The sequence below is a fragment of the Grammomys surdaster genome, unplaced genomic scaffold, assembly GCF_004785775.1.
Source record: "Grammomys surdaster isolate TR1022 unplaced genomic scaffold, NIH_TR_1.0 125581, whole genome shotgun sequence".
In the NCBI taxonomy this organism is placed as follows: Eukaryota; Metazoa; Chordata; class Mammalia; order Rodentia; family Muridae; genus Grammomys; species Grammomys surdaster.
In genome coordinates, this window is record NW_021620427.1 from 571,758 (window position 1) to 597,400 (window position 25,643).

At 36.5% G+C, this 25,643-nt stretch overlaps 1 protein-coding gene across 1 annotated transcript in view; it reads left to right on the forward strand.

The window, feature by feature from the left end:
• Positions 1 to 25,643, forward strand: part of Tmprss11d (transmembrane serine protease 11D) — a 49,415-nt gene extending 23,772 nt beyond the window's left edge. Inside the window, exons 2-10 of the mRNA XM_028786803.1 lie at positions 2,662 to 2,792; positions 3,377 to 3,495; positions 4,985 to 5,052; positions 11,262 to 11,416; positions 14,730 to 14,768; positions 15,912 to 16,089; positions 19,649 to 19,908; positions 21,790 to 21,932; positions 24,685 to 25,643. Of these exons, the coding sequence (XP_028642636.1) occupies positions 2,662 to 2,792; positions 3,377 to 3,495; positions 4,985 to 5,052; positions 11,262 to 11,416; positions 14,730 to 14,768; positions 15,912 to 16,089; positions 19,649 to 19,908; positions 21,790 to 21,932; positions 24,685 to 24,846 (1,255 nt within the window). The 3' untranslated portion in view covers positions 24,847 to 25,643. The remainder of the gene's footprint in view (positions 1 to 2,661; positions 2,793 to 3,376; positions 3,496 to 4,984; positions 5,053 to 11,261; positions 11,417 to 14,729; positions 14,769 to 15,911; positions 16,090 to 19,648; positions 19,909 to 21,789; positions 21,933 to 24,684) is intronic.

The window sequence follows — 25,643 nt, forward strand, 5'->3', positions numbered from 1 at the left end:
ACTGGAGACTGGGGTTTACCCTGGCTCCCAACTCTATATCCTCCTACCAGTAGGAACTAATATTTCCTAAGCTCACAAACCCCAGATACTGTGTGACCTGTGGTAGGATATACCTGGGACAACAACCCTGGAGGTGACAAATGAATCCAATGATACTCAAAGCGATAGGAAATGACAAAACTGCAGCTTTCTTCCACAGTTGGACTCAGAGAGCCAGTTTTCACCATTATAGTAAAAAATAAAATAAAGAAAAAAAAACCAGATAAGTGAAAGAGATTAGAAAGTTAAAGTTATGTCTTTCATCTTTTATTGCGTTATTCTTGGGTGACGCCCTGACTAGTACATATATTTAAATGACTTTTATTGAATGATACATTTTGATCAGAACCATATTTTTAATTTATAGTGTACCTAGTCAATAAAAACTCGTTATCAAATCTACATTCACTTCCAACTTTCATCTAAAATATCATTTGTCCCATCCACAGTACATAATGTAAAAAAGAATCTATTGCAACAAGGGGAAGGGCTCCATTTATGAATCTGTTAGCTGAACATAATTCAAGCATTGAATGGCAACCCTACCGAGAAACCTAAAGTTAAAGAACCAAAGATCACCTTAGAATATTTTTTTTCTCCTTCAGAATGTCCAAAAGCAAATAGAAAATAATGAAAGTCAGATTATAATCTGCCTAAATGTACTTGAGCCCTAGTTCTGTTGGGTTTCAAAATATGGAACATAGCCAGAAACTTACATGTGCAAAAAAATATTTATAAATATCATAAATATTTACAAAACCCCTAAGCATACTTGACCCGCTAGAGTATCAGAAACACCAACATGAAAGTCATCTATTCTAAAAGAATTCACAGATCAGCCTATTTCAATAGGTTATCATGTGGACCTCATTTGCATAACCCCATTTCACCTTCCAATAGCCCTCTGAGATAGGTGCTGCTAGTCCCATTTTTTCAGGTAAATGATAAGATGATGACCCAAACAAGGAGCTGTCCCAGTGACCTCCTAATGGGAGTGACCACTGCTGTATCTATTCTGATGGAAAGGAGATAGTGAATCAGATTGTCCTAGATGATATACCTAGAGTAATATGAGATTGTATATTAATACAAATTGGTTGTCCTACACTACGCTTTATGAAGTCATAAGAAAAATAAATAAAACACATACATCCTCTGTTGTCAGAGAAGCTCTAATCCAGGGGTTTTCCTAACCTGTGGGGTCCAATCCCTTTAGAGGCTGAACAATCTTTACACGTGGGTTGCATTTCAGATATCTTGCATATCTGTCCTGTCCAGCAGGGCATTAAACAGGGTCCAGAGAGATCACCTAAGAGAATGGGGGGAAAATAGGTGAACGCAAGGAAATATGGCTTGTCTATAGACTGATCAAACTACTATTTTTACTTTTACCCACAAGGGTTATATACACAAAAAGGCAGGATGTGGGGAAAGGGATGACGCAGGAGCGTAGGTGTTCAGGAAGAGTATAGATATCTGCCAGAACAGAGTGTCAGCTGGATGAAGGTTCAGGGGACAGGTCACTATGACTCCGCCTATGGTTCACTTGTCCTTATCTAAGTTGGTACTATCTACCAAGGTTACCCAAGGTCTATGACTATCCACAAAACCTATGACTTCTTGTTCTTATCCAGGCTGGTAAATTTCCACCAAAGCTGTCTGGTTACAGTATCTTATAGCTGTCTATTTCAGTGTTTTTCCACAGAGACCCAAGACTGTGCTAGCAGGCATGTGTGTCAGGCCTATTGCTGATTCTAGGCCTATGTCTGATTTAAGGCCTTCAGTGTGTAAGCAGGGCTGCCCCTGACACATATTTGATGTTTACATTTCAATTCATAACAGTAGCAAAATTATCAACCAGCAGCAACAATAATGGTTGGAGTCACCACAACATGAGAAATATGCCATACATTAGGAATGTTGAAAACCACTGCAGATCTTGCTACTTTCATGTCTGTCATCTTTATTAATATGAAATAACATCTTGGGGGAAGTTATTGTTATATTCTTCAATCCCACCCCTGGCTTCTTTCTCCTCTTTCATTCTTTACATTCAGGATGGCCTCTCCTCACCACACCCTTGGTAATGGCCCCTAGATAAGATGGGTTGCTGTGAAAGTACTAAATTTGAGATCTTAGAAGGTCTTGCAGTATGGCAGAAGCTTTAGTGGTCAATCTTAAGAGCATAACATTGTGGGATGGGCATTGTGTTGAATATGCTTAATCCAAGTATTGAGGAAGGCAGTAGCAGGTGGATTTCTGTGAGTTCAGGCCGTTTTTATCTACACAGATAATTCCAGGCCAGCCAGAGGTATATAGTAAAACCCTCTCTCAAAAGCACAAACAAAACCCCAAAAATACACAAATTGGTAGGAAAAGATAAAGTAATTCTTGTGTTCTCATAATTCTACAAGACTACTTTTAAAAGCCATCAGTTCTATGAAAAAGTCTGAAAGAAAAATATGAAGAACATCTTGGGGGGGGGGTGTTCAGGTTAATTTCTAGGACTACGCTTGTGCAATCAAATCCATGGGCAAGCTATGAGAGTCACAGTCATGGGCATTGAAAGTATATGTTTCAAAGTGAATTGAGAGACCCTCTTTTGTTTGCTTCCTGTTTCAGACCAAGATCTACGCTCTCACCGCTATCACCGTCAAGATTCTTTAACCCCTTTGTAGTAGCTCTCGTTGTCATAACATCGGTGGGGCTCCTGGCCATGATGGCAGGACTACTTATTCACTTTTTAGCTTTTGGTAAGTATTTCTCAGGTTAAATAATTAAATATGCTCTCAGGTTAAAAATGTATACTTTCCTCTTATGGCCATATTCGTTTATGAACATGAGTTAATATTGCTTAGAATTCTTCTCTATATAGATATTCATATATATCCATATTTCTTTTCAATGACCATTTTAAGATTTTGTTTGGTTATTTGGGGCAGTGCTTTGGCTTCTTAATGTATAAAATCTCTTTGATTATATAAATTCTTTTTTTGCTGAAGGATGAACAACCATCTATTATAAATATCTATTAATGGTTACTGAATGAGTAAACCAAGGGTATTTAGATGTGCTACTAATAAAAATTATTATATTTCTGTAAAACTTTGAAGGTACTGATAATACTAGTCTGATTTCTTTTACCTTAACAATCTTAGTTTTGTCAATCCTTTGAAAACCCAAGAGAAAATAATTGCATTATATGTATATTATATATATGGATTTTCCTTTCTTTTAAGGAATACTATTTTAATTGTATAACTTCTCATAATGCTGTACTAAATAAAAATTAATCCACGTGGTAACATTAGAGTAATCGTTTCCCTTTCTTCTCCAGACAAGAAAGCTTACTTTTATCATAGCACCTTTCAAATCCTAAATGTTGAATATACTGAAGCTTTAAACTCACCAGCTACGCACGAATACAGAACCCTGAGTGAAAGAATCGAGGCTATGGTATGTTAATACTTATTTCTTTAATGTTTTGTTGTATTTTTATCATTTTACTGAAAACCAAGGAGATTCTTCTCTCATGCAATACATCAGGAGAACAATTTCCCTCCCTCAACCCCTCCCAACCTTAACCTCACCTCTCCTCTTGCTCAACTACATTTTTTTCTCTGTTTCCTCTTCAGAAAAGAGAAATGAAGTTACACACAAATACATGCATACATACATACACGGAGGCACATGTGCAGTGCACATGCAGACCAGTGTTATAGTAGATAGACCTATGCCCACATACCTTATTTTCTTTCTTCCTTGAACACTGAGCTTTCTGAATATTTAAACTTCAAAAAAGTGGGATAATATGACACTAGACAGTAAAGAATACCACAAAACATCATCTCTACTACTAACCTCACAGATAACAGAAAGCACTGCAGCTGTCAGCTAATGTAGACTGGGAAAGGTGATTTATAGAACACACAAGCAGTTGCTACAGTGTTTCTGCTTAAAATGCAAAAGTGTGAGTATACTTTAATTCTATTCATAGTGCTTTTAAATGACCTACTAAAATGATATGTACAATGATGACCACTTATATTTTAATTTGTTAGAATTTACTTAAATGACATATAACTCATATTAGTCCTTAAAAATCATGAATGTGACTGGTGAGGAATCTAGAATATTCTATAATATGAAAGGATTGTTAGAACTGTCAATCATGAGGAAAACACAAAATCCTTTCTTCTTCCTTGTTTACTTGGTTTTCCCCAATGTGATAAAAATATCAATAAAACATGTTGTAAAACCCAATGAATATAAAAATGAATTCATTTGAATAGTCTGATAACTTGAGCAGTTACAATCCAAGCATTTAATAAACATAGTTCTGAAAAACTGGCTTCAAATCCTAGAATAATATAATTTTCAGCACGTGCCTAATTCCTCATTTCTACATTCTCGTGTTGACATACACAAGGGCACAGCCTCACGTTATACATGAAAGCAATCTATTCTCTATTTTGAAACTACAATGTACCTGAGCCTGCACTACAGAAGAACTCTGATATAGTACATTGCTTTCCCCTCCCCTTCAGATATTTCATCACTAATCATTCTAATTAGCTTTACCCATTTAAAACATAGTCATTGTATACCACACACATATCAGAAGTTGTATGAAAGGATTTCCCTAGTGACTTGAGTCTGATTCCTAACTACCTGACTCACAGATATCAAATCATGTATCATGAGTGACTTGTATTAAAGGCTTCCCCCTTCCAGATCATCTGTGCTTAATAGCTGCAAAATAGAAACTGCATCCGAATATTACACCATCTGCCTGTATTGGTCCTATGCTATCTGGGACAAGATGGAGCTGACGTTACCTGATAGGTTTCTACTTCTCATCATATAAGCCCCATGTTGCAGATATTAAAATGGAATGAGGAGCCTGAAATTACAGTGAGATTATTTTCCCATTTTCTTTCTCCAGATTACTGGTGCATTTCGAGGATCAAATCTAAGAAGTGAGTTTATCAGGACCCATGTTGTCAAACTGAGGTAAGTGAAACCTTACCAAAAACTATATTTGCAAAGATGTAATTTAGAATATTTGACTTCCGTTTGCACTGTGGCTGTTAAGTGACATGTTCATGTAATTGTTCTAATAAAACAAAAATATGAGAAAATGAAGCAGCTTAAAAGACAAAGTAAAATGCTGTATTTATTCTGCCAGTGATATAAATAACCATATCACTTCATTCTTAATGGGAGAAAGAAAAGGTGCAGGAAAAGCTGATATGTGTAAATCCACTAGATATCATAGTGCAGTCTATGTAAACAGTGTCTTCTTGAATGGCACAATACTTGGGATATATTTATCCAAGATCAGTACAACTTGCCAACACTAAAAGTAAGTTTTTGGCTTCCCAGAATATCATAATAAAAGGAAGATATTGTAGCAAACTCCATGACAAGTCTGTCATGCACTAATAACAGGAATGGCTGGATGCAGGCTTTGTGGGAATCTGCTACTTGTGCCTTAGTTACTATGTAAGTATCCATGTGGTGTGATAAAACAGGCTTTCCCAACGAAAATAGTCACACTGAGTAATAGCTCCAGAACTGTCTTCAATGCCCACATTGCTCAGTTCTTCAAATGACAATGTGAAAACTCATTAATATGCAGAGATATCATGAATTTATTCTCAAGTATTGTTAACATCATCAAAAGAAGCAAAGTGATGGTTAAATTTAGTTTTAATTAATTAAAGAACAAGGAAAACCCTATGGGAAGAATACAGACACATTTCTACCTGCTCAATGTGCATTCCTTTGGATGCCTTGTGTTTGTACCAGCTGTTAACGCTCAGAGTTTTAAGCCAACAGTGGAGGAGTAGATAGAAAAATCCTTTCCTTTCCTTTCCTTTCCTTCCATTAACTTCTCACTTGCCACTAATCCACTGTTGTCTGACTTCTAGCCACACTCCAAAGTGTGAGGAAGCCAATTTCATCAACAGCATCCAAATCCTGAAATCCAGGGAAATCACTTAACTTGTACTCTTGAACCTCTGCGCACCATTTGGCACCGTTGCCTTGTTGATGAAATATCATCCTCTGGCTCTTAAGACTCTACATAGCCATGACTTTCCTGTTATCTATGCAGATATCCTCTCTTTTTCTTTTGCTAGCTGTGGTATGTGCCTCACATGTTGAATGTGAGTGTGCACTGTCATGGTCTCTGCTCTCACTGGCTTTAGGTCCTCTGTTGATTATCTGTTGATTAGTCTTGAACTTGTATCTCTGACATGATCCAACCATATTTTTCACCTACAGATATGAACAAATGTAATGATATTTTTAGATAGCATTAATATACAGAGATCCGTACCTGTCTAATCATCTCAATCAAGCCCTTTAGTCCACTAGCATTGTCCATCCCAGTGTTTGGCATCACCAGCAACCAGAGTTTGCTTATGAAAGAAATCTGGGAGCCATCTTAGATTCTTGACTCTCCCTCAGGTCCACATAACCAGTTGCCTAGTCTTCAAGTTTGATTACTGCAATATCTCCCAACTGCATAGCTTTTAACGTAATGCAACAATCCTTCTCTATATTGGACTGTAACAGTCTCCAAATGCATCTTGCTCCACTGAATACATCAAACGTAAACATTGTTTGAAGGAAAAATCCAAGCATACTATTGACTTAATTAAAGCATTCTAATGTCAATACTTACCATTATTATATATGAGAAGTTTAATGTATTATGTTTATATTTATTTACTTATAGATATGCATATTTATTTGTTTATTATATAAGTAAACACATAAATATAAATATTTGAATATTTAAATAAAATAATGTTAAAACGCAATAGATATGTAGGTATATATCTATAAATGGATCCTGATACAAATATATACAAATTATACATACAAACATAGTAGACGTATATCTTAGATGTACATATTTATCAAGAATATGTATATCAAAAGGTAATTAAATTTTTCTTCCTAGTTTTAAGAATTCCAGAGCATTCAAGGCTAAAGGTAAAGGACTCTACCACAGTCACCTTGTACTTAGTATAGAATTATTAAAGTGGCAAATAGTGGTTTCAAGTTTAAGTGCCAAAGACAGGAGTTATTTGGAGGTGAGGACTCTGGATAGTGTATTTTCATTTGAAAACCATGCTTAATGGTTTGTGGTTTTCTATCATCACAAATTTTGCTACCCCTAGGAGTGATGTTCTCCAAGAACAAAATGTTTTAAAATGCTAAGCCATCAGAACACAGGTAATAAGCAACACGCTTAACGTACCTCATTTAGCCGTGTCTTACTTGTGTTTAAAATCTCAGATGGACCTTCACTGCTCCTTCCCCCAAGATATTTTAGTAAATTACATAAAATAGTTAGTTATTCAGTGCCCGTAGCAACCATTCATATTTATCAAATTCAACATTTTACTACCTTTTTCCAGAAATCAAAACCTACCAATGTGGTTTAAATCTCAGTTGTACTCCACTCACCGCCAACACTGTTGCTTCTGTTCACCGTAGTTCTCATTGGTTAAATGACTGTTTCAGAAGTGCCTACCATGTAGCTGACACTAGATTTGGTTCTAAGTATAGAAGGTGCATTTAGCAAAGAACAAAACTGGGTTTCAATTTTGATGGGGAATGCATTCCAGGGAGGGAGGTCAGATGATAAGGAAGAACACAAAAGGACAGATGTGGCTCAGATGTAATATGTTTCACAGAGAAAAACAACCAGTTCAGGGCTGAAGATTGTATGAGACTGAGAAGCCTTCTATGATGAAATAATATTTGAGCATAAACACAGAAACAATAAAGATGAACTTTGAGAATAACAAACCTTTCACATGGTAACATGTATGGAGTCAACAAACAGAAAGGATGCCTATGAGGGTACAATAGAATTAAAGGTGGTCAGAAATATAGACAGAAACAAAATCATATAGATTTTGTTGGACATGATAAAGGTTTGGAGTGTTTATTCTGAATGACATAGGAAGTCATTGCAAAGAAATGGCATGGTGAAAAGATTTTAAAGGATCACAAGTGGGGAGATAGCGCAGGTGGTAAACTGATTGCCACGCAAGTATGAGAACCTGAGTTTGATTTCCTAGAATTCATGTGTGTGTTTTTTTTTTAATGGGCATGGTGTCAAATCCTTATAATCCCAGGATGGGAAGGAAGAGACAGAAGGATCCTTGGGGCTCAGTGACCAATCAGTGTAGCCTGCTCATTCTAGGTATACCATGCCAATGAGAGACACTGTTTCAAACACTAAAGTAGATGGCTCCAACAATAGCTGAGGTGGACATCTGGCATCCACATATGCATATACCCACCCAAATGAACACACACGGATGTTTTAAAGGATCCCTACACTATAAGATGGAACACAGAGAGGAGGACCAGCACTGACAGCAGGAAGCCCCTGAGGAGTAAGATCAATAAAAATGCAAATGTTACAGGCCTGAGTAAGATCATAGAGGATATAGAAAAGTAGTGTGATTCCAGGTGAGCCCTTCAAATGGTATTGGCAAGACTGGATACTGAAGGGAAAAGATTTTCATTCTTGTGAATGCTCCTATAGATTGATGACACAAATGTATCCATAATTGATAGATAGAAGGGTTCTAAATGTTTTCCAACATTTATCTGTTGCTTTATCTGTTGTTAGACTCTATAACATCTTCATAGCCACCTTTTCTGTTAACTGAATTTCTTTAGATTTGACCAACATCCTTTCTATCTGCAAAGCTTTACCTGGTCTTTTTGTTAGTTTGTTTGCTCTTTTTTTGCTTTGTTGAGATAAAGTCTTACTGTTAAAGCCCAGGATGGCCTCAGGCTAATTCAATTCTCCTGCCTTATATGAAGGTTGATTTCAAACATGAACTACAACATCCCACTTATCTGATTTTTTGAAGGGGTAAAATCCTATATTTTTCTTATATTTATAATTTCTTCTTGAATATTAATCACTTCAAATATTCTGTGTAGAGCCTTTCAAGGGGTTCTTGTTTTCCTTTTTTGTTTTAGCTTGGGAATACCTTAAAGAGTAATAAGAGAATAAATAGCTAGCATCAACACAAATGCAAATATCATAAAGCCAGTCTCATTTTTTTTCAAATTATATAGAAAAATCTTTAAAACCCATTCATAATTGAGCCTTGGAAAGAGATTAAACTTTTCTTTATGAGGAGTAGGGTTTTTTCCCTCCTTAATTCACGTTTACATTGGAGTTCAATTGTTTGAAAAAATCAATGCTAACTCCTGTTTTGCATTCACCTAGACCTCACCTCGGTTGTTATAAATTTGTTAAGTGGAAGCCTACTAAATATTTTAGCATATAGAACTTAATAAATTGGCTTTGGTCACTAGAGTTTTTCCTCACTATCATGCAGGTTCAGTTTTGAATCTGAAATAGAATTTATACCATTTTATCTAATATTTGTACAATATTTCAAAATTGCTTAGATTTAACTTCACATAAGTTTTAATTGTTTAGTGTCTGATGCTCTATTTAAACCGCCCAACCCTGAGAGTGAGTTCAGTGAAATTATATCATATCTAATTTATTGAAACTTAGAGTAGTATTAAGTGCCATAAAATGTTTTGTACATGTTCTAAAAGGTACTAAATTCATTCCTGGGACAGATAATAAGTCTACCATTTGTACTGGCAGTTGAGTTGGAAGGAGGAAACCAAGAAGTATATGAGAAACATCAAGACAAATTTGCCTAGCGCACTTTTTCAAAACAAGAAACAAACTGTCCCAGTGAGGGTTACTATTGTTGTGCTGAAACACAATCACCAAAAGTAGCCTGGGGAGGAAAGGGTTTATCTGGCTTATACTTCACATCACAGTTCACCATTGAAGGAATCCAGGACAGGAATGCAAACAGGAGACAGGTGCTGATGCAGAGAACATGGAAAGATATGGCTTACTAGCTTGTCTTTCATTGCTTGCTCACCCTGCTTTCTTACAGTCTCAGACACCAAGCCAGGGGTGCTATCACCTACAATAGGCTAGATCTTCTCCCATTAATCACTCATTAAGAAAATATTCTACAGGCTTACCTAAAGCCTATCTTATTGAGGCATTTTCTCAATCAAAATTCCCTTCTCTTAGATGACTATAGCTTGGCTCAAGTTGATATAATGCTAGACATTACACAAATCCATACCAGTTTGGAGGCGGTGTCTCATGATGCTAATTATCTGTAACTAAGGACACAATGAAGCCATAAAACTGGACCACTCTGTGGGCAGAAAGAAAGGTTTTGGGGGATAAGATCAAACTGTCAAATGTGTCTGGGAGACAAAGTACAGGATCTTGTCAGGAAAACAATCCAGTTTTATTTGATAGTCAGTGAGACTTTGAGTCACTGAGTCTTTGAGCATTTGGATTAACTGAGAAGTAGATGACCTTGTCAAAGATAGTTGACCTTTGGGGTAGATAAAGGAGGTAGTGGTTTTCCTGGTAAACACAAATCTACCTTACAAAATTCCTGAGGATTGCTAGACTTAGGATTCTGTTTATCCAATAACTTTACCTTTACCTAGTCAGGGTCCCTCTGTTTAGGATAGTTTCAGCATTGCTGTCATATTGGATGTCCACTTCATAACTAACATTATTGACATGAAATAGAGTAGAATTTATCTAGATTTTTATAACATCAAGTCCATTGTGAGGAATGTGTCTCTGTGGTCAACCAAGACATAAATAACATATTAATATATTGACTACAAACTTGTTGTCATTGTTGGATCAATAGGTCTGTGTAACAGACAATTAACTTGATGCTATAACTCACACAAATTTGGAACCTCATCAAGTTTTAACTTTGTTTAAGACAGTAAATATTTTTCAATTTAAGGCTAATATTAGTTACAGTGCACTTAGTGTTTTCCATGCATTTTTTCAAAAGTTCTACATCAATTTATGTAAATAATCTTCATGAAAACCCATTTAAAACACTAAGATTAAGAAATTTAAATAGTTTACCAAAAGTCTCCTGGTGACAGCATTCTGGCTTCAAACCCAGCTGTGTGTACTGTAGGCTGATTGCAGTGAGTTCTGTTAAAATCAAATTTGAGAGATAGCAGTTTGATAAATCATTGTGTGTGCACTATTATGCAAATATGTTCTCATATGGATTCTTTTAAAACAGTTTAATCAAGAAGAGTATATAAACAGTAGAAAATTACCCAATGGATCTGTTTCATATGACTTGCAGAAAAGAAGGGAGTAGTGTGATGGCCGATGTTGTCATGAAATTCCGATCCAGTAAACGTAACAACAAAAGATCAATGAAAAACAGAATACAGTCTGTGCTACAAAGGCTCAGCAGCTCAGGAAACTTGGAAATAGCTCCTTCGAATGAGATAACGTGTAAGTACCATGTTTTATGCCCTTTTATTTTAATACGTCTTCAAGGTCACTCATTCAAATTCACATATTAAAAAAGAGACTCACCTTACTCTTTGTCACTGAGCTTTCAAAAGTGTATTACAATTCTAAATATAATAGATAGTTCTCTAATACAGAGCATGCAGAATTTTTTTTTTACTTTTTACTAGTTATAATTGCTTTAAAGATTTGATTTTCTTCTTAGAAGTAGTAATTTCAACATGGAAAGAGATCAATTTCCTAGTGTCCACACCAAGGCTTAACTTGTTTTAGCATGCCTTTTCTATTCTCTTTTGAGTCCTACATAGAATGAGAGGGCATGACAAAGAAAACTTGTTCATTTTCTTTCTGAAATTGATATGGTAGTTCTTTAAGGCTGTGTCAATAGCAGTGAACTTAAGAGGTTGGAATCTAAAAGAACTTAAGGCTTCACTTGATCCTTGTAAAAATTGGAACCATAATTCCTGAGTGATGTCTCCAACCTGCTTAAGAAAAATGTGAACATGCCCTTTTACTATTTTAATTCTATAAAACTTATTATGAAAAAAAAAAGTGCAGGTATCACTTTGAGAAGTGATTTTGATTCCTTTAGATATTTACCCAGCAGAAGATAGCTGAATCATATGATAGCCCTATTTTTAGTCTTTCCTTCTTAACAATCTTCAGACTATTTCCCATAACAGCAATGATAATTAACAGATCAGTTTTGTTTACACTGTTTCCCTATCACCCAGAATCTGATATGTAATACTCAATAAATGTTACATGATCAAAATAAATGAACTATGTAATAGCAGACATCTCTTTGGTTCTGCACTACTTGCTGTCAGAAGTCATGACTTTATATTGAGCTCAAATTCAAAAGGGTTTCCATAGCTCCAACCCTGGTCTAGCACATACCTGTTGCAACAGTACTACTTGTTAAAGTTAGAAGACTTACTTAATGGTAAATAATGACTGCATTAGACTGACAAGGATAGGTCCTCAAAGTTCTCTGAATGCCTCTATTTCCCTTCCTTGAACTCTCTTCCACCTTCCAACTAATGAGTCAATGTTTAACTCAGTAAAGTACTCCTAGTCCAGATGTTCTTGACCTGTGGGCAGGCATCCCTGTGGAGCTCCAATGCTCTTTTCATAGACGTTGCCTAAGACCATCAAAAAACACAGATATTTACAGCATGACTCATAAAAGTAGGGAAAAGGGTCACAGCATTAGTTGAGAACTACTGCCTTAGATACTGCTCCAACTCCATGGTTTCACTGTTTCTGACTGTAGTTACCCATATACCAGGTCTAAGTAAGAAAACACTACCTCTTCTCCTACACATTAAGGGATACTTCCAAAGAGCTTCTTGGGTATTTATTTATTTGGCAGTGTGCTGAGAAATTTTGCAAATCGATATCAGTTTCTACCTCCCAGAAACTCTTGGACAAGTTGAAGGGAAAAGAAGGAATGAAGGAAGGAAGGAAAGGAGGGATGGAGGGAGGAAAAAATCTAACTGTAAGATAATAAATGACAATCAAAGAGTAGATATACAGAGTCAGGATACAGTTGAGTGCATTTCTATAGTATGTATAAAGCCCTGGGTTTTTTTTTTTTTTCAAAACATGAAAAAAAATCCAACAAGAGAAAGAATCCATCAGATGAAGTCTACCCGGTGTAAAGATAGTGACTGCTATAGGGATCCAGAATGAAAGAGATTAGAGGGCAGATGGACTCACAGACATGAGAAGGATCTGCACATCCTAAGATATGGAAAGAAGAGACTTGGCCTGAGAAAGAGAGAAATGAAAAAGCAAGTCCAAGTCCTCTAATAGTCATAATGCTTTGAAAGAACAATGGAACAAGGAGCTGACGGGTGTCCTATAGATACATTTGCTGCCTCCATTAGGGACCAGAGTCAGAGAGTTACTGTGTTGGCAGTTAGGATTAAAACTCAAGTGTTTGCTGTTCAAAGAAGGAAGAAAGGCTATCAGTTGTTTTTGCTTGTTTTTCCTGCTTCCACCAGGATAACTTGACCCTACTGATGCTGACAAAAGCAGATGAAGCACACAAACCTTATGAAACTTCAAGCTGGAAATGATTTTTGCATAAGCCAGTTTTAGAGACCGTGAAAACCTGTCTTAGGAAGTTTGGTTTCATCTTATTGAAAATAAGAAGAGTAGCCAATAAAAAATTTTAAAGTCTGAAAGAATGTAATCTGACATAGTTTCAGAAAGTATTGGTCCTATAAAGTCACAATGTGGAAGTCAGTTTGAGGGTATTATAACTGTACAAATGTCAAGCAGCCAGAGGAGGGAGCAAGAAAGAGGATGAGGTTCATTCGAAGGGATGAGAATGAGAGAAGGAAGCTTTTCATCCCTTTCTAACTGCCTATAGATATGGTATCTCTTCCTAAGGGAGGAAACATAAGTACCATGCTTTTTGATAAAGCTTGTTCATGCAAAGGTTGAGAGTACTATTAGACCTGCCTTAGAAACCATTGTGAATGCAGACTGGATGTAAGATACACGGACAGTTGCTATGTGATGCTTACATTGTTGGCTTTTCTGGCACTCCCAACAACCCTACTACTGACTATTTCATAACGCACATCCTTCATCCGGGAACACAGATGCTATTTTACCTTCCACTTACAGCGTCCTTTCCCTTCTTTTCTTCATGAACCATTCCTTAGAGTTTCAAATAGTGCAAATGGTATGTCCTTCATGATGGTATTGGTCACCCTCTTTGTATTATTATCCTTTTCTCCACATAAGTTTTCATTTGAATAATATTTTGGTTAACATCCATCTGTAAGTGATGTGTTAAGAGAACCTTGGTTTTTGTTTACTATTGAAGAAAGAGCACATAATTTGGCAATACTAAAGTAATAAAAAAAACCACATATACCAATGTCTACTCACAGATGTAGTTGAAATGTGAACAATTGGCTTCTATCACATATCACGCTGTACCCTAATGACTGCTTAAGCCTTCTTTTGCCAAGAGATAGGAATGACTTTTGGAGCAGAAAAGTCTGTTAGGTATTTCATGAAACATATAAGCACAAACTTCCAACAGTTTGAGTGCAACAACACACTGGGTTAAAGTTACAAAGAAAGCTTTCTAGGGCACATGACTCAGGTTATTTCCAAAAGCGTGAGGTGGAGCCTGGGAATCTGAATTTTGGCAAACCCTCCCAGTGACCTTGTCTCTGGCTGTTTCAGCTCTGGGCTTCATGAAATCGAGGTGAAATGATTTTCAGCCTCTGTTTTGTCGATCTTATTCTCATCTTTTCTTTCTTAACACTAGCTCTCACTGACCAGGATACAGAAAATGTTTTGACTCAAGGTAAGTTTTTAAATTATTTTGTTATTTTAAATTATTTATTGAATTATAAGGATTTTAAGTATAAGTCTTTAGAGCTCCTTGACAGGCCCATATTGGTCAAGTTAGTGCCTTCTGAGATCACTCTGGAGGGTTCTTGATGGAAGCAGGCATGGGATTTCACCCTGGTTGATGGAACAATGTTTAAGCAACTCCTCCTCCTGGGGGAAAAATGGAACTGTAGTGAAGGGCTATACACTTGGCACTCAACACCAAGCTCCTGACAATTTTCCTGGATGTTCTGGAAAGCTTTGTGCCTGTGGTTCTAAAGCAATGCTTCTGAAGACTTGTAAATTACATTGGATGACAAAATTCATGTAGCTTTTGCAAACCAGCAAAATGGCTTGCTTTGTTGTGGATTTGGGTTAATCATAGGTAATAAATTATAGATGTCTTGTCAGTTGGAGGCCTATAACCTGAAGGGAAAGTCATTGTATGCCAATGTCACCCCAGATGTATTCTCAGGCTAGGAGGACAGGAATAGAATTCCTAGAAACATGAACTTTGCCTCTCAGATCAGCTGAATGTACTTAGAAGTTAGTTCCAGGTACTTGGATTTCCGATTTATTTTAGATACTTAAGAGGTTTTTTTAGTGAGACTCCACTGCACGATATTTTTCAATTCAGTTCTGTGTTTAATCTATGATTACGTTGAATAAAATTGTAATAAACTAATTACTGAAGAATTTATTTGGAGAAAGCAGGAAAGGAACCCATAGACATGTATGTTCTTAATGGAAGTCTAGTCAAACTTCTTATACTGGGAAATTTGTAAGAATGCAAATGCTTAGTGTTAGCAACTTATTTCCAATACCAATAGAAATTATTATTTGTGATATACCTCGAGTATCACTAATAAATATTAAACTAAGCATTAGAAAAGCTATCATAAGATTTTGGGTTGAGAAGAACTGAGCAAATGAATCCACGCCTGTCCGTTTCACCTCTTGCATTAAAATGTTCGTAGGTTTCTTAAGATATTTAAATGCAGTTTTGTGATGAAGAATGATGGAGAATCTCCTCAGTAATTTTCTAAATGGAAACAACCACCAGCTTGCCAGCATGTTAATACCTTTATGTTGTTGACAATGACATTGTTGTTGCTAGAATGTGGAGCACGCCCAGACCTTATAACACTGTCAGAAGAGAGGATCATTGGAGGCACTCAGGCTGAGACAGGCGACTGGCCCTGGCAAGTCAGTCTACAGCTCAATAATGTCCACCACTGTGGAGGTACCCTGATCAGTAACTTGTGGGTCCTGTCAGCAGCTCATTGCTTCAGAAGGTGAGGTCACAACTACTCTTCCATCTGGGAATAATTGAGAAAGAAAGATACATGAAGACTCCACCCATCACACTTATGACTAAATATAATTGGATATTGACACCGGAATAATTCAATGCAAAATCTTTCTGAGTCTTTTCTTTTCTTATTCATGGAAACATAATTGTCTTTTCCCCTTTAGCTCAATGGTTTGCTGGTAGTTCTCTGTTTCACATCGCAGTACTCTGACATAGCAAAGGGGGAAAAGGATCATATCCTAGAGCGCTTAATTTAAATATTTTTATAAAAGTTTTTGGAATTTACACAACTTCCGTTCCCAAATTAGTAGCAATACTATTATATAAGTGGTAATGTTACAGGCAGGACAGATTACAGTAATGAAAAAAATATTTGATTGTTGTTATCTAGGCTGGAGAGATGGTTAATTGTTAAGAGCACTAGTTGCTTGTTCAGAGAATTCAGGTTCCGTTTTCAGCATCCATATGCTGACTCTCGTTCCAGAGCGTCCAACACCCTTTTCCTACCTCTTGCAGGCATCAGACATATAGGCGGTGCACATACAAACATTCAGGCAAAACACTCGTACACGCCAAATTAAATAAACAAAATGAATTTCTATTTTAATTTTTTCATTAATAAAGGGTTTTCACATTACATCATAGAAGGTAATTAGTAGACTGATAGTCAATTTAGAGACTGAAAAATCTCACTCATCTAATTTTCCAAAATCGATTTAGTACCTATATTGAACACAGTATTATACATCATAGAAGCACCAAATACAAACGCACAGCGCCACCACCTTCAGGGTGCTTATATTAGATCATTTACAATTAGTCATTAAGAGTGACTACAGGCTACTACTTACACTAGGGTAAGGGATCGCTGGAGGGAACCTGTGCAAACTTACTCTATTGGTATGAGGTGAAGGTCACTGCTCCTAAGAGAAGGATTTTTTAGTTCAACATGATGAAAGCCTTCTAGACTCAGGCATATGTTGGTACTGGGTGTCCAAGGCTTAAATGTTTGAGGCAAATTACTCCTAACTGGGTATCCTTGTCTGGCCTCAGAGGGAGAGGATGTACCTCGTCCTGCAGTTAGTTGATATGCCAGGATAAGGTGATACCCAAGGGATACATCTCCTTCTCCAAGGAGAAGGAAGGGGGGAATGGGGCGAGGATTTGTGTGAGAGGGGATACCTGGAGAGGGGCACTGATATTGAGATGTAAAGCAAATAAAAAATAGTTAAATTTTTAAAAATTGGGGGGAAACTAAAATCACCCAGAAAAGTAAACTCCAGTGGACCCCTAACCATATCTACTCTCTTCTCAGTCTTTTTCCATCAGTAGAAAACAGTATCCTTAGCATAGATTCCAATCTACCCTCAGGCAAATAAACCCAATCTCATTTCCCAGAGTGTGAAACCTGCACTTCAGAGCCAAGGCATTTTTCTCATCTGGTTCTTTGTACATTTTCCTGTCTATGACACTTCTCAAACTGCCATTTTCTCCAGAAATGGTATCCTTTCTGATTCCCAATTTGCTTATACTGGGGTTCTTTAAGATATTCCCAATTCCGAAGAAACACTATCAAGCTCTGAGAAAGCTGTCTGTCATTGCAGCGCTCTTCACAAAACCATTTACTGTCTGAAGGCAGACTAAGCATGAAAACAACTGGGCTGCAACCTCTGAACAAAGGATCTAGGAAACCACCCGGTTTTCTCTGTAATTTTTCTGCTGCTGTTTTATAACTCAGTGTTGCTAAACAAATTTGAAATTTATTTGCGGCATCCTAAAATCATGGGATTCTGCTTTAATCAGGTATAGTTTCTGGTGCATTTCAGGTAACACAATAAAATAATTCACAAGACCATTTCAATCATCAGTGTCATTTGAAATGCTGAACAGTAAGACTGACACTATTGGCTTTCAGCCACGCCCTTAGTGTGGAAACCGAACGTCTGACGTCTGGACTCAGCAGGCATTTAATATAATTAAGGATGCAACAGAAACGGAATTAGATCTGCATGGTAACAGAACCTAGTTATCAAAGCTGAGGACAGGGTAACACTATCATGAAAGATATAATCCCAAGTATCACTAACGATCACCAAAGAAATGCAGGCAACATCTTTTGATTTTGCCACCACAAAACTATTCATCACCTCGATGGGCCGATTAGAGCTGAAAAACTTTATGAACCATGTACTGGTTCCCTCGGTAACGGCCTGATCATCACTGAGAACCACGAGCAGGAACTTACCGAGGACTTGCCAACCTTACATCCGGGTAGACAGAAGTGATGAGGCTCTGATGAAGATTAGTCTGTTGTCATCTCCTCGATGGAGCTTTTATGGTAATTTCTTACTTGTCCCAGTATTATTTTTTGTTGTTGTTGTTTTCTCATAGTTCACTTGTCTCTTTGAGTGGTGTATTGAATGTCAAAAGTATAGAGATCGTAATTACTTAGGCTTTAATCCAAAGACTTTCATTATACAAACTAGACAGCCTCAGCTGAGCTACAAATGGAGAGATTTACAACTATAGTGACAGCCTGCTTGGTTCCAAGCGCCATGCTTGACACGCTTCTGTTTCATTAGTCCTTCGTAGTCAATCACATTTTATACATAAACTAGGGGTGGCACATTTGTATGCATCCCTTTAGGGTTTGGCATAATTATAATGATGCTAACGTGGCAGAGATAAGATTTATCTGGAGTTCAAGATAACCCTCAGCCATCTAAGAAAGATTGGGCTATGTGAGATTATCTCAAAATTCAAATATTAAGCATTACCAATACTTTCTCGTGGTTTCACATTTACAGGATAAACTTGTGTATGTTGTATTTAATTTTGATTTACTAAAACTTAACCAATTTTTACCTTACATGTGTCTGTTTAGGGTGTACCCAAAGCATCCTATAGTCCCAAGTTACAATACTAATTTCCTATATTTTTATGTTACAGAATTATCTCTCTATACATATGTCCATATTTACATTCACACATACAATATATATACATGTACATATATAGAGACAGACATCAAATTTAGTACAGAAAAATTATTCATGTATCAACAAGAAAGATAGCCTTCAACCTCACTACTCTTTGAATGGATCTTTCTTCTCAAAACAACAACAACAATGGAACAAGTTAAAATAGAAAAGATAATTATTTCAGAATTCTTTGATGCATTGACAGGAATATCAAGGAAGGAGAAGAAACAATAGCATTCCTCTTTACTCGTTGTCATTCACATGTTAGGATACACTCACTGGGAAAGAAAAAAGATCAAATTATTATTTGAAGACATCTTTTTTCGGTATATTTAGAATAAAATTACTAGGCTGCTAGTAAAGAATTCAGTACAATTGTGAGATTACAGTTTGGGGAAATATTAATGAGATGTTGGTGGTAAATACAAAACACATTACATTAAATTCTCAAAGAATAATATTATTCAAATAAAACCCAAAGTACAGATATATGAAATGATGTTGAATTCCCTATTTAATAGCACGTTTTTGTCTTTTTGTTTTATTTTATGTTGCTTTTAGCTACTCAAATCCTCAAGAATGGACAGCCACCTTTGGTGTTTCTACAATAAGTCCTAGGATAAGAGTGAGAGTAAGGGCTATTTTAGCCCATGACGGGTACAGCTCTGAAACTCGTGACAATGATATTGCAGTTGTGCAACTTGACAGACCTGTCACCTTTAGCAGAAATATCCATAGGATATGTCTCCCAGCAGCAACCCAAAGTATTTTACCTGGTTCTGTCGCATATGTCACAGGATGGGGATCTCTTACTTACGGAGGTAAGTGTCTCTGGAAAATGAAACAGTTCAACAACAAATCCTCTGTTATTTGTTTTTATGTATATGGTTTTCTTTTGTTGTTGACATAGGAACCCATTTAGAATCTACTATGTAGCCCAGGAAGGCCTCAAATTCATAATCCAGTTTAAATAATGGGGATATGGGCTTGCACCACTATGTCCAGTCTTATCAATTCTTAAATGAGGAAACAGCCTGAGGATAGCCTCTTGTAGAGAACCATCTACATCCTGGTCAGACCTGCTCTAGTTACAGCTGCTGCCTCAGCGATGCAAAACAAGCAACCCTTAGAAACCAAAGAGAATTCTAATATCATAACAGGGAAATGTGAAAGGAAGGAATGAAGAAAGTGTCGGGACTTTGACGTCAAGCTCAAGCACAAAGGAGATTTATTTATCCCGGGGAACAAAGAGTAAGAGATAAAGGAAAAGAGAAGGGGAAGGGAAGAAGTGAGGGGGGAAAGTGAGAGGGGGCAGGGGTATTTGTCCCAGAGGGACAAAGGACTGCCTCTGGATAGAAAGGAGACAAGAGTATTCTGTAGGCAAATGGTAGTTTATAAAGGTAAAAGGGGAAACCCCATCTTGGCATAAATTGGCTAACTTTGATTGTGCAAAAAAGAAGCTTTTGATTGTTGGGCTCCAATACTTTGATAGCGGACCTTGGTGGTCACCCTCAGGAGGAAGAAGTAGCTGATAAGGAAATGTACCTTAGTGGTTAGCTTTAGGAATGTAATCTAATGGATTTTAGCCAAGGCAGAGGGGAGGGGAGACGATAGAAAGGGCAAAGCCTGCCAGAGTCATGTGTGTACATGCTTATGCTGTCTAGAACCCCTTCAATAAGCCCCTTATTAATATAGAAAGTCTATACTTTCCTGTGAAGAAAAGGAGACTTAATATTAGGACCTGGGGTTTTAATAACCCTTAAGGTATGGCCTTTAAGTTTATTCTGGTATAAAATGAATCCTGCAGTCACAGCAAGTAACTTCATGTGTAGATAAAAATTGATCATGTTCCTTCATTGGATAAATAGAATGAGAATTAGAATAAACACAATTTAAAGGAAGAATTATGGGCAAGAAAAAAAGTAACTCTATTAAGTGGGAAATGGAAAAGAAACATTGGCAGTATCCTTGAACTATTACAACCACAGTAAGACATTTAAAAGAAAGTCTTAATTGTCACAGAAAATATTTCACTCTGTTCCTTTGAACCAAGTGACCTGAAATAATAGGTGACATTTATACCAATCATGGAAAACGGATAGTTCTGTTCTCGGGAAGCACTGATAGCATAGATTAGTTCTTTAACTTTAAAATCAGACTGATTTCTCTTTTGTTGCTAAACGTTCACTGATCTGTAGTTTTCTAATCCAAAATCCATCAGTGAACACATTAAAGAGGGTAAGTCAATTTTAACATAATTATTAGGTTTTTATTGTTGTTGTTGGGTTAGATTTGTTTACTTGTTTGGTTTTTAAAATAGAGTCTCACGGTATCCCAGGTTGGCCTCAAATTTACTATATAACTAAAGCTGGCCTTGAACTCCTCATGATTCTGCACTTACTTCCTACATACTGTGATTACAATCATGTGTCTCTACGCCCAATAATTTATGAACTCTGAGAGAATAAAAAAAAAAAAGTATGACAAACTCAAAAAGAAAAGAGAAATCTCATCTCCTCAAAGGAGTTATCCCTTCTCTCCTACAACAATCATGCTCAGATTTATCCTTGGGTGCATCTTCTGGTTCCATTCCTTCAAGATAGATAATGTTTAGAATATTCATGTTCATTCTCAAATTTGCTACAGAGTCATTGACTCATATTTTCTGAGGTCTGATTCCTTCCTGTTTTTCTACTGAATAGGCAACACCGTCGCAAATCTACAGCAAGGAGAGGTCAGAATAATAAGTTCGGAGGAATGCAATGAGCCAGCTGGTTACGGTGGAAGTGTCTTGCCAGGAATGCTCTGTGCTGGACTGCGTTCAGGGGCTGTGGATGCATGCCAGGTAACAACATTATCTATGTCGCCACTGAGAAGTTTATAGGCATTTTCAAACACATAACCCTATAACAGGCAGAAAGATAACAAGTTACAGCATACAGCTCTGCTCCTCAAAAAATTTATGCCTTTAAATTTAGAGATGAAATTCTGTTTTTAAATGTCATTTAGCATAAAAATACTAACTGTTAATTGTTATGGATGGTCAAACCAATATAATATAGCATGGTGGATACAATTAATGATAAAGTATTGTATGTTTCAAAATTTCTAGAGAGTAAATTTTGATATTCTTATCACAAGGAACAAGGTTAAGTTTTTGAAGCAGTAGAAGCCTTAGCCAGCTTGATTTTAGTATTCAATATTGTACCCATAAATTATAAAATCATTTCCTGTCTTATAAATGTATACAATAATCAACTCACAATGAAAACAGTCATTTAAAGTTCATAACATAATTATGTTTTAATTTATACTGTTTTACTTGTAAATACTCATCCTTAACCCAATTAATAAAAATAGTATAGCCTGTAAATTTTTAAATTAAATATCCAAAAAAAAACAAATAGTAAATGTATAATTGTCTCCTTATAGTAATGAGTATAAAATTTAATACTAAAGGCTTAATTAAATTAATGAAACTTAACAGGTTCCATTCCTTTATCTAAAATGAAACCAATGTAAACATAAGAACAAATAGTTCAGAAATTAAACATCATTATAAATACTCTAGTGTCTTAAGGAATCCACTTCTGTTTTCCTTGATGAATCATATGCCCCATAAAGCTTATTCTCCTCATTCAGTGCTATTAGCTTTTAATTTGGCATGCACAATTTTATAAAGGCAGTGGTACGTACAGAATACAAGAACCCAAACCAAATTTTTTTGTTTTTTAAATGATACATTTTTAACAATTTCAAGCAATAGTTTATCAAGAGACTGTCATTTATCCACTGGGATCTTTGTTCCCTTTATGTGAGATGTTCACACCTTCTGTAAAAACAAATTTTCAAGTATTATGAAAGTTTTCTAAAGATCTCATCAGTTAGATAATCACCGAAGCTACCAACTTCACAGCTACTGAAAATATTGATTACAACGGCTTGAGGAGATAAAATGTTCTTTTCATTTCACTCTGGCAAGCCATCCATCGACTTCTGCATATACACAGTCTGCCCTTCATTTCAGGCAGATGCATGACATCACTACTGTGAAATTTTTCCTGATCCACACCAGACCTCACTGACTGTATTTACAATACTCTAAACACACAGAGTTTCTGCCTCAAAAAATATAATAAGTGAATAATATTTTGCATAGAAGCTTACAAGATCAATTTCATACATTCTTTCAAAGATATATCTATTCTCATGTGTGGGAAACATTCTGTGTGCCAATGCAACTAGATGTTCCCTGACTCATCAGGTTTGAGAAAAAAGAAGGCAGGTTCAAAGGTCTGACACTAGACAGAGAAACTAACCATACGCTACGTAACACTCATGATTGCCATTTGCTTGTCCATGGTGGATAAGACACAATACAGAAAGCTTTGCCACTATAGCAAAAATACCATAAAAATGTGACAACAAAATACTGAGGACTAGTAAAATGCAGTGTGATGTCTCATCCAAAGGAATGGTACCAGCAGCTCCATGTAGCACTTGTCAAGCAAGTTGGTGATTCACATACTGGCCTTTCTCTCCATCTAAACCATTAATTAAATAGGTATGGAAAAACCTAACTACTATGAGCCATCCAATCAATGGCTAACTTTTCTAGACATACATTTGGTAATAATAGCTGGGTTTTATTAGTACTGACTATACGCCAAACTGTGTCCAGAGTGCTTTGTGTGTTAAGCTCATTAACATGAAAAAAAATTCATTTATTGATAAGAGAATTTCAGCACAGATTTATACCTGATAGGTGGAAAACTCAAACTCAGCCTACTTAGCTCCAGAATTCACAGAATTAACCCATAATACAGTATATTCTAAAGGAATCTCTCTAATTGGATGATGGTAATGTTTCTAGGCTGTTAGTTATTGCCATTGGCTGGTAAATAACTCATAAGAAAGGTTCTACCTACTGTCGTAAAAATTTCTTTTCAACTATACACAAAAAGAATCGAGGTGGGTGATTTACTATGCATCAGGCCTCATACCAGGTGATAAAGAAAGGTTGGTGATACATCTAAAGACTCCTTCATTCAAAAGCTATTTCCTTAGCATCTTCTATGAGCTAGAAACCAAGGTTGTGGCAGTGTCCAGAAGAAAGGTGTTCCCTTCCCTCATAAATTTTACTACAGGACTGCTAACACTGACACTGGCCAAGTACCAAAATACAGGGAGTGCTAATACAAGAAAATCTGTCCAAGAAGAATAAGCAGGACCTTTTTAGAAGCAGAGCTATAGACCCCACAACACAGGCCATCATAGGAAGAAACCAATCGGGCCCGAAGCCAGAAGCACAGAGGAAAGAAGATGTCATAGAAACCTTCCTATGGGGAGGCCTGAGAAGACTAGGAAGCAACAAGAAAGTAACTGAAGAAAGGCTTGGTCCAGAGCGTTATAGTCTCAGCCTTACTTGTATACTTGAAGGATTTCAGTAATTTTTTTTTTTTTTGGCAAGGCTTGGCATATTTCAAAAAGGCATATGCTGGTATAGTAGCTTGGACTTCCTCTACTGCCATAGAAATATACTGACGATTTCAAGGTTGCTTTTACATTTAAATAATCATTTGCTTCGTTTTCTTCAGGGTGATTCTGGTGGTCCGCTAGTACAAGAAGACTCACGGCGGCTTTGGTTTGTTGTGGGGATTGTGAGCTGGGGATATCAATGTGGCCTGCCAAATAAGCCAGGAGTGTATACTCGAGTGACAGCCTACCGCGACTGGATTAGACAGCAGACTGGAATCTAGTGCAACCAAGGAAAGCGTGCCGTGAATTATGTATCCAAGTGTACCTGACTCAGATGTCATAGCTTTGCATTTCAACTGCAAAAGAAACTGGAAATGTCCCATTTGAACATCCCATTGCATAAATATGGTTTAACTGTTTAGTATTTCTTTGTTGGTACGGAATTTTACTTTCTCAAGAAAAAACAAACAAGCAAACACTTATGAACATGGCCAAGTAAGAGAGGAAATATGTTAAGCTAGTAACAGGTTGACCGTTTTATTACAGGGGTGTTAAGGTGTAGTAGTGAGAAATCAGATATGTTAGTTAGGTCGCTATTTTACAGAAAATGGTAGTCTTAACATTAAATTTGTGAGGCTGTTGAACAAATAGAGTAAGAACTGTAGCCATGCCAAGTATTTGACATCCCCAAACAAATCTCCCAGGATGTCCTTGCATATTGAACAAACAAGTTAAAATTGTTGTTTTCAAATGAAACCAAGAAGCAGACTTACAAATAGTTTTAGTGGTGGATTTTCATTTTAAATATTTTATCTACATAGAAAAGATGGGTCTCCTCCATGGAGAAGCTGAGGTGATGAATCCACATACCCTCTTCAGCTATGTTTGCAACCACAAGATTCGTTGGAAAGAAATCCCTACCACCAACTTCCTACTGTTGGCATTGTTTTTTAGAGTAACATGATGCTCAATAGCAAAATTTAAGTAGAAAATTTAAAAGTTAATGATGAAGAAGAAGAAGAAGAAGAAGAAGAAGAAGAAGAAGAAGAAGAAGAAGAAGAAGAAGAAGAAGAAGAAG